Source organism: Phaethon lepturus, unplaced genomic scaffold (genome assembly GCF_000687285.1).
Source record: "Phaethon lepturus isolate BGI_N335 unplaced genomic scaffold, ASM68728v1 scaffold27210, whole genome shotgun sequence".
Lineage (NCBI taxonomy): Eukaryota > Metazoa > Chordata > Aves > Phaethontiformes > Phaethontidae > Phaethon > Phaethon lepturus.
Genome location: NW_010510222.1, coordinates 6,044 through 16,609, shown reverse-complemented (window position 1 = coordinate 16,609; position 10,566 = coordinate 6,044). Strand labels below are relative to the sequence as shown.

The following is a 10,566-nucleotide window of genomic DNA, read 5'->3' as shown; positions in this document are numbered from 1 at the left end:
CCCTACACGGATCAGAGTCTTTCAGTTTGTACCTGTGCCTGCAACTCTGTCTGCTACGACACTAAAGAGAGAAGTCACGGCCAGACTCCCTGCATTTGGATCGCTGAAATGTTCTTCCTCTGTTGTTCAGAGGGTGGTTTGCTCGCAGTTCTCTTTATGAACGTACTCCTGAAAGTACCTATCAGTTTGAGCTGCACATTTTACTGTGAAAAAAACCAAAGGGTTCTGATTTATTTGCTTTGATCTGTGCTCTGTGAAAGACACTCAACTTCAGCAGAACATACATTGGCGCAAGCACCATATCCTTTTGTTCACACAAGCCTACAGTCTTTAGAAAATCAAAAGCCTTCATTATTTCATGAAGATGATCTGATGCACAGAGATTCCGTGATTCCTGTATCATGTCACTTGGTCTCCCTTCTATAATCCTGTTACGTGATGTTTTACAGGAAGCACCGCAGCAGATGCTGAAGAAAAGCTAATGAACCACTTACTGAGTCCTGACAGGTACAATAAGTTAATTCGACCAGCTGTCAACTCATCCCAGTTGGTATCTATAGAACTGCAGGTTTCCCTGGCACAGCTCATCAGTGTGGTAAGTTCAAATTCGGCTATGCCTTTTAATTCATTACTACCTGCACAGCACTCAAAGTAAAAGTCATATTGGTATTACTATGTCCCTGTTATTTTCTAATTTACGTAATAATACTTAGTAGGTAGGGCCTCTACATGCAATTTACTGGTTTTATACTTCAAAATGCAGCTACAACAGGGAAATCAATCTGTGCCTAAGCAATAAAGGACAGTGTCCAGACCTTCATCCAATAAAATTCCATTGATGAAAAAATCAAAATCATTCTACTGGTATCAGTACAACTACAGCAAGTTACACCAGGTCAGGATCTATCCTGGACTGTGTAGACAATGCTAAACCATCTCCTGCTGATTGCACTGAAGAAATGGGGTTGAATGGCCTGAAAACAAGCTACAAAGCCAGCTCAAAATCTCACAGCATATCAGGCATATCAGGAAAGAATAGTGAAATGTTGTAAAGAAAAAGACACATTAGTTCCAGCTGGAATAGCTTAACATGGTTAAAACAATCCTCATGTAAGCAACTCCTCATATTCATTACTTCAACGGGTCTGAAAGACATTTTCACTCACGAGGTTAGCATGTGTTTAACAGTACTTCCAAGGTACAAATACACACCTCAGTGCCAAGACAGGTTTAGCATTAACTGCAGTGGGAACGAGATCCAGGACATAAGTGGGAATGATTTCCCGAATCGGGGCTTTCAACTCTGCTGCTCTCTCCCTGGATGAAAAAGAGGATACAGATGACTGCCTCCCTGACAGAATTTGTGCATGGGCCAGTGACTGGACTGCTGCAAACTTTAAGAGACCTATATAATTTATATCCTGAAATTCAAGAGGAAAAGAGAGAGACACTAATGGAACATAAGGGAAATTGTACAAACAGATGATTTCTGATTTGTCATAGAGCTTTCATACACACATGCAGGCTGATTTATACAGCATACACTGTAATGTATACCAGATGTCTCTGGGAAAAGTACTCCCTCTCTCCTGGAGAATTCCACCCGGACACAAAAACATGCCTCCACACACAATGCACTGCCACCACTGGCACAGTGTCCTCTCAGACTGCAGATTCTGGGCATAAAAAGCGAGGTGTCCTGCCCCCACAGGCCCCGGTGATCAACAACCTAAACAGAATAGATGAATGGGCAAGGATCAAGAATGGCACAGCTCAATCCCTATCCCTCTATATCTTCACTCTTTAAGCAGAAAGAAAAATTAGGCATCTTATAGGCTCTAACAATCTCAAGCATACTCAGGATCGGAGAATTAACTTTGTTTTCCTGCAGAAATCCTCCTGACTCTTTGACGTCCTACCTTGTCCCTTCAGTAGAGCCCCAGCTACAGAGAGACCCCCAGCTACAGAGAGACTTCTCTTCTGGACTGCTGTTCCACAAAGCAAAGCCTGCCAGCTTAGAGCTTACGTGGCAAGCCTTACATAAACCTCAAAAAAGTTAATGCAGGCCTTCCTGGTGGTCAAATGTGCCTCCTGTTTCAGATCCACAGGGGGGGAACAAAAAAACCCACCATCAGCTCAGCAAGGTGGTGGTAATTGTTCCCAAATAGCCACACTCACTCCAGTCACAACTGTCCCTGTTAAAAGCCACTTGGAGCTCTCCACTTGCGGGGTTACCATCTATCATCAGTATGTGCACAAGACTAGCTATTTTACCAGCAGAAAAATGCCTGTCTTGAAATACACTAGAAGAAATCATGCTGCACCATTGGAAGTATCCTCAAAAGCCCACTGAATAAATGTTATTACTGCAATAAAGTGAAACATTTTAGAGGACAACTTTTCTCTCTCTTTTCCCTGCAGAATGAACGGGAGCAGATCATGACTACAAACGTCTGGCTGAACCAGGTAACCAATCCCACAGAGACATGCTCTTGCAAACCACAAATGTGACTGCTTTCACTCCATCACAGTGATGGTTTTGTTAGTGTTGGTCTGGATACTCCCATCACTACTGTACAATTCTTCTCTTAGGAGTGGATTGATTATCGTTTGGCTTGGAAGCCCTCTGACTATGAAGGAATAAATAAGCTGAGAATACCTGCAAAACACATCTGGTTACCAGACATTGTGCTTTACAATAAGTAAGTAAAACTTCTGTAGCTTATGCAGACAGTGAACAAATTTTTAACCATGTTATAAAGAAACAAGTATCAGAACCAATGAAGTAGGTCTGATAAAATTCTAAAACTGAATTTTGTAACTTTTAGCCAGTATCGAGTGTATCTGACTGGGGTACTGGCCTCAAAGATAATTTTAGGAAAATCAGGGCTCTGGTTAAAGAAATTCCAGCAGACCTGGAACATGTCTGCAGTGTGAGCTGTTACACCACCAGAGGATCTGTGACAAGGCTTACAATTGAGACACAGATCTATATCAAACTAGACGATATAGAGAGCATGAATTGTTAAGTACAAGTGTAGTCATACACGGTCATGTCTGCAAGAAGACAAGACATCTGGAATTCTATCAGACATCCTAGGTTCTGAGCTACATTTTTGTATCCTACTTCTTCCCCCCTTCTCCCCCTACCACAGACTGCAGGACATAAATACGTTACAAAGTTCACACGTACTAGAACTCCATGAGTTAATATTCATTTTCAAAAACAAATTATGTTCCGTTTTCATAAAGCATTGAAAAATCAATTATAAGAATGTGTAATAAATTATCAACATTTGACCCTGTTGCTTTACAGTACTGAGAAAAATGAAAGCATGGTGCTAGACCATACTTCAGTTCTTTCAAACAAACAGCTAACTGCCAATTTTGTTTTGTTTTTTTTTCATTTTAAGTCTCTAGCAAAGCCTTGAAGTGGATGATATCAAGTCTTTGGGAAAAAAAAATCAAAACTTATAATATACTTTCATGATACTTTTGAAAACCAATTAATTCATGACTACATGACAGTTTATGAACATATACAGATGGGACACCTAGGAAGTTTATATATATAACTGAGCTAATTCCCTGGAACTCTACTACTGGAAATCAGATTTGAGAACTACTTAAAACTATTGTATTAGTCACAAAATAATTCAGCCAGTGGATTAGGATGCACTCTGCCTGGTCAAATCTTGTTCTGGTAAATTGTGCCCCCACCCTCTGCTTCTTGCTTCCTTACTCCCCAAATGATACCATTTAATGGATTGTAAGAATGGAAAGAAACCATTTTAAAAGGCTTCTTAAATGTACAGGAGCAAGCTTTTAGCCTCACCATATTGGAATCTTAGTACAAAGCTTCAAATTAAAATTTTAGATGAAGGACAACCCCTTGTAACTCTCTGCTGCTGAAGCAATGTTTCATAGGCATCAGTCAGTTCGAGAAGGTGCTAAGGAAAACGCAAAGAGCATCCCCATGCCCCACAGCTCTGTGCATATGTAAACTGAGCACAGGAATGCAGAGGGCACTGAGACAGCACCAGCAGCCCAGCCTCTGTCCCGCAGCTGAGCCACGGGCACCCAGCAGAAGAACCTACATGTTCTCAGCCCATGTATGACATATGTTATGTATGACATAACACTAAATCTAACTCAGGACTCTCAGACATGTGAGAAATAAGATACAAATTTTTTACTAAAAAATAGAAATTTTATTGGCAATGAACCAATGACCCTTGTATGCTATAGCCACTCCTGCATCTGGTTGTTTCACAGCCTACATGAATTAGCTACAAGCGTCTCAGCTCAGTGCCAGGCACCAGGGTTTGCAACGTGAAGCCTTTCCAAAGCCAAATGCAACTGATCTGGAGAAAAGCTACACATGTGCCAAGCCTTGGATCCTTGTAGCACTTCCCTGCTTAGGAAAAAAACCCCAACCTTAGCACTGAAAGAACTCTATTTTCCATGGTGTTTTGTCAACAAACAATTCATTAGAGGAGCGCATTTCCACTCAACTAAAAGGGTGCTACTTAACTACAGTCCATTGAACCTCATTCGTTCACACTTGCACAGTGAGTTTGGTATTATATTTTTGCAAATAACATACTGTCTTTAGGTTATGTGCATTTCTTTACATAGATACTTGCTTATCAAAAGGAAGGCATGTGGGATGTATCTCGTCCAGACTGTTCTATGCAGCCTAACAAAGTGGCTAACCCAGTTTTTAATAAAGCCATTGATCAACATATGAACAAACCTTTTGAGTTTCCTCATCTGTCAAGAAAGACAGTCCCTAATAGTTGTTCCTTACTATCGTTACACTTTCCCTTTGTAGCCTGGTTGGCTGAGTTTGAAAGGTGTTGCACGGCACACTTGAGAAGATGCAGTGACTACACTCAGAAACACTAAACTGCAATAACACTTATCAGCAGTTGACCACTTCGCATTTCTACCTCAGGATACTTCATAGGTTAAGCAGCCCTAAATTGTTTGCCCAGAAACATGGACAGGAGAAGATATTGACATATTGACTACTGACTGATAATGATCTTCTCCCTGATTTTAAGGAATTAAAAGGGCCCTACAAATTAAAGGGCCCATCATAACATAGAAGACTCTCCTGGTGGAAGTTCAGCAGTTGGAGGAGATACAAAGATAAGATTATTTGTGGGCACTAAGAACACTGTGGCTTGTCTGTTCTGGTTTTGTAATAAGTAAACACTAATCAGAGTGATGCAATAAATTCTAAACCATATAATTACATTTCCCCTGCCTACACTCTCCCTGCATTTCTAACTGACACTGCTCATCCTTATTTCCTCGTACACGTCATTTCGGAGTGCTGCTGTGTGCTCTTAGCAGTGGCTGTGTTCCAGATCAAAGGCACCTCCATTTTCATGCTGGATGGTCTCATTTTCACTCAGCCTTCAGAGATGTACTAAGCCTTAATTACTTTAATAAACGTTTACAAAATACTTTGAGTTCTTTGGATGAAACAGAGATGCATATTTATTATTTAATACTAATTTTATAAAATAATTTTTGTAAGTATTGGACCAAATATCAATTCTCTGGGAGAAATGCATACATTATTCTCCCTGTCAAGTTATAGCTCCCTACAACATAGATTTCAAAATATTACTAAACTTTGATTCTAGAAACAGCTGAGGCCCACAAGACCAAGAATGTCAGAGCTCTTCTGTTTTGAACTGTATTTTTCCTCTTAATGTTTTATTATCTTCTCTCCTTTTTCTTTCCTCTTGTTTCATTAGTGCGGATGGCACGTATGAAGTTTCGCTATACACAAATGCAATTGTAAAGAATAATGGAAGCATTTGCTGGTTGCCACCAGCCATTTACAAGAGCGCCTGCAAGATTGAAGTTAAGCATTTCCCATTTGATCAACAAAACTGCACGTTAAAGTTCCGGTCTTGGACATATGATCATACAGAAATTGATATGGTGCTTAAAACTTCCATGGCAAGCATGGATGACTTCACGCCAAGTGGAGAGTGGGACATTGTAGCACTCCCAGGAAGAAGGACTGTAAATCCTTTGGACCCCAATTACGTCGATGTGACATATGACTTCATTATTAAAAGGAAACCTCTTTTTTATACCATTAATCTTATCATTCCCTGTGTGCTAATTACATCTTTAGCCATCCTGGTGTTCTACTTGCCTTCAGACTGTGGTGAAAAAATGACCTTATGCATATCTGTGTTGCTTGCCTTGACTGTGTTCTTGCTGCTGATCTCCAAAATAGTCCCTCCAACATCTCTAGATGTTCCACTAATTGGGAAGTATCTCATGTTTACAATGGTACTAGTGACCTTCTCAATAGTTACCAGTGTCTGTGTACTCAATGTTCACCATAGATCTCCAAGCACTCACACTATGCCCCCTTGGGTAAAACTAGTTTTCCTTGAAAGACTCCCAGCCTATCTGTTCATGAAGCGTCCAGAAAACAATTCTCCACGCCAAAAGCTGTGCAACTGCAAAAAGACAAAAGCAGAGAATCCTTCTATGGACCCAGCTGACTTCTACAAGAGCTCTACCTATTTTCTGAATACAGCCTCTGCCAAAAAATATGATATGAAAATCACTGAGACTTTGGACAATGTCAGCAGTCATCGAGATTTTAGGTTAAGAACGGGGACAAAATTTTCTCCTGAAGTCCAAGAAGCAATTGATGGAGTCAGTTTCATAGCAGAGCACATGAAAAGTGATGACAACGACCAGAGCGTAAGTAAACATGAGAGATCATCCCAGTCCTTCCAGACTTCATCTCCTGTCCTCCCCTGTAACACACTGTTCTTCAGAAAGCATATTTGAACTCCCTAGCTATTCTAAAGTTTTTAGAGAGATTCTAGCTATAGCTTATAAGAGAAAATAATTTTTGCCATTAAAAGAACTTAATGAATAGCAATTTAGTAAACACCGTTACACTACTGGAAAGTAACATGGCTATTTCTACAAAGAGAAATGTTGATTGCCCAGTAAGTCATGAATCACCCTTGAAAAAGCTGTGTTGTCACATTCAAATAGCATTTGGCAGTGGAAAGAAAATACTCGGTTCCAGGTCAGAAAAAGAATATTTTTACCCATTGTATTCAGAAAGACTGTGACTCAACCAATGGCCAGGCCATGCTAACCAGAAACAATTTACCTGCAGCTCAAGCATTTATTTACCTAATGGGGCATAGAAGGAGAATGTAGTAAAATGGGTAAAATGCCTTTGCGAACACCCTCTCCGGGCTAAGATATCTGTCCATATATGGCTAACACAATGGGTAGGATCGAAATCCTAAAGCCAGCAGAGCTGACACGTCTTTCACTTCAGTTAAATCAGACTCGTTGTTGGCTATCAGAAGTACTTTATCCTAAATGCGTTTAAGCAGTGCTGCTGCTGCCCTATTCACTTGCCCTACTCATGTGCTACTAGCTAGCACACTAAAGCTGATATAAATACACTGTGAATAAGCTTGGAAAAACTCAGATGGTTCAGAGTTCCGTTTAGACAAGCACCCATGGTTAGAAAAAATCATCCTTATACCTCCCAGTGTCCTCTCTCTGACCCACATCTCAGTCAGACTCTAGGTTCTCTATTCCTGTTGTGTTCTCCCTCCCTCAGCCAAGCAGATTAAATAAAGTCTGGTTTCTGATCTTGCAGAAGTCCCTTGAGGAGCATGCCGCTGAGTAGTTCATGTTTTCTATTAGCTGAAATTACTGTCAATATAAATCAAGAAGATCAGCTATTAACATTAGACATGAGCTTGTAAACACTGACACTGACTGAACAGAAGCAGTCTTCATAGAGCAGAAAACAAGTTTTCTAACAGCTCAGAAATTCTTCCAGTGATGTGTGGCATACTAATGGATCTACAAAGACTCCACTTGAGAACAATTTTCAAGGGTATTTTATACATTAAAATTTAATTGAATTTTTTTACACAGGGTCCTCTGATATTACATATCACTTTTCTAGATTCGTAATTTTAATCTCTGCTTTCTTCCTTCATTATCATGGTCTGATAACAACTGTTCATGTACATTTGTTATAGTCTGATTTCAGAAGAGCACAATTCCCATTAGCAGCAGTGGAAATTAAAAGTGTGCACTGAAGGAAAAATATGTAATGTTTTAGTATAAGGCATGAGATAATTGACAAGCATGGTAAAGTCATTGAGGTGAGGTTGTCCCATGTGTAACTAGAATCAATGAGAGAGGAAAAAATAATCATTCCTGAAATGCAAATGAAGACTGATCTATCCCCCCCCTTACAATAATAGCCTGATAGTCACTTCAGTTTGAGAAAAGAATCTAAGGCCATGACTTTCACAGACAACATATGCAAGGAAAAAAGGGATTTTAATAAAAGCAACTGTATTAATATGCATTAAAACCCTTGATTCAGATGACTGTTGATAAGAACTCTGAAGCTAACCTTGTTTAACAGCAGTAAACACCATCTATTTTTGTCCACTGAGATTAATAGCATCTGCAAACCAAAATTAAAGAAAAAAATTCCTTAATTGGATTATACTGTTGGTCCTTCCAGACTGGCTTTCATCAGGCGGTCACGCTTAGTACCTGATGCATCCAAGACAGCTAAGAAATATTTTCAGTTTTTTTCTTCGCTGCCCAGAATGGCTGTAGGAGAAAAACCCCTTCCTAAGCCTAAAGTCAGTTTATTCCCTGAACCTTGAGATTTGTTTCCTTTTATTTTCATAAACAAAAAATTGGCATTAGCAAGAGGAAGAGCAAAAGAATATGACAAATTGCTAATATCTTTAATTGGCTTTTTCTTCCAGGTCATTGAAGATTGGAAGTATGTTGCCATGGTAGTGGACAGGCTGTTTCTCTGGATATTCGTCCTTGTTTGTGTCCTGGGGACTGTTGGATTATTTCTGCAGCCACTTTTTCAAAACCACACTGCTGCCATGAACCCTTAGTTGTCATTTAAAATTGTCAATACTTACATAGATGTTGGGTCTCATTCTGCTCTCAGTTCCCCTCTGTTAAATCCATAGAGATACCAACTAAGTTGCCCTTACATCAGATTTAGAGTAGGGAAATGGAAAGTAGAACTTGACTTAGTGTGATAGGGAAAAAAAAAACCAAAATTAACAGAAAACTATTATTTTTTCCAATGAGTTCAGTACTTCTGGTGATATCTTGGCCCTTTTTTCAATTATTTGAAGCCTGAACATTACAGAGAAAGGTGTTTACTGTACAATATGCCATCCTGGCTCACAAGAATTATTATTAAAAAAGTACTTTTCATACATTGCCTCAGGAAGGACATTTTCTTTCCTTAGAATACTGCAATTTCCCTATTACAAAGAAAGTATTGCTATAACATTTATTTCCTTCATATGCATCAAAACTATTTGTGTCTGATTTATAAAGAGCTTTACAGGTGGAATCACTGTGTAGCTGTTTGAGTATGATATTCAAAACTGAACTGAGAAATAGACATACTTCTGAAGTAACCACTAATAGGTTTCTCACCTCGCCGTCTCTGATAGCTGATTAATCAACAGAGGCCAAATTAATATAAGATAAACAAGCATTTACATACTTTGTTCAATGATGAAATATAAATAAAATGTACAATTTTCCTTTATATAGATTTAGTCCTGAAATGTTCCTGCAACTTTAACAGCTCATGTAACTGGGGTTCATACACACTTTCATGAATCTAAGGCTAAGAGCACAGGAAAGCATCCAGGGAAGACAACTGTGAAGGGCAGCTAGAATGAGGAGAAGACACCTGACAACAAACAGACCTGCATGTTTTGCTGGGGAGATTTTAATGCGGATTTAAGTATAATCCTCAACAAATTAGCTAGGAAAGCACATAACGCATGTACAGTCTCAAAGTCTTTGACAAAGGACAGATCAAGGCCCTAGACTCCAATCACAGGATAATCCCAGCACACTTTGTTCCAGGTAGCTTGTAACCTGCAAAAAGAGAAGTGGGCTCCTGGCATTTTTCAAGCTAAACCAATCTCAGCTTTTCTTTGGGGTGTTGTCAGAACCCATAACAATTTTACCACCATTGACAGGTACAACTAATGACTGGTGAACAAACTGTTAAATCCACTACTCTTGTAAAGGGGATTTGAGGCTCACCTGTCCCAGGGGAGGATTAGCTGTCATCTCAACTTGTGTTCTGCAACAAGCCACAGATGAAGTAAGCTCCGGCTCTATTTGCCCTCATCAAAACCGAGCTACATCTCTATCTAGATCACCATTCCCAGGCAGCCACAGATAACTACATAGATTTTGATATGCCAAAAGAGCAACACCAACACCTTTCCAACTGTTCAGAGCAACTCCAGGACCTTTGCTGATACCTGCGTTCACTCCCTCCCTGCCCATGCACCGAACTCCCCAGCATTGCTGCCACACACACACCCATCCCTGAGCACCAGAAGGGCTCTCCCAGAGCCTGAGCACTGCAGCACGGCCTGGTGCACCGCAGCCTAGGAAAGATATAATCAGAAAGAAATATCAGAAGTGGGGTGGGCGAGGCTATGCAAGCCCCAGAGTCATATGCTA

The 10,566-nt window shown here is 39.9% G+C and overlaps 1 protein-coding gene across 1 annotated transcript in view; it reads left to right on the top strand.

Moving 5' to 3' along the window:
* CHRNB4 (cholinergic receptor, nicotinic, beta 4 (neuronal)) overlaps nt 1-8,954 on the top strand; it is a 13,318-nt gene extending 4,364 nt beyond the window's left edge. Inside the window, exons 2-6 of the mRNA XM_010296296.1 lie at nt 450-595; nt 2,422-2,466; nt 2,593-2,702; nt 5,772-6,744; nt 8,814-8,954. Coding sequence (XP_010294598.1) covers nt 450-595; nt 2,422-2,466; nt 2,593-2,702; nt 5,772-6,744; nt 8,814-8,954 — 1,415 coding nt within the window. The remainder of the gene's footprint in view (nt 1-449; nt 596-2,421; nt 2,467-2,592; nt 2,703-5,771; nt 6,745-8,813) is intronic.
* Nucleotides 8,955-10,566: the final 1,612 nt, after the last annotated feature.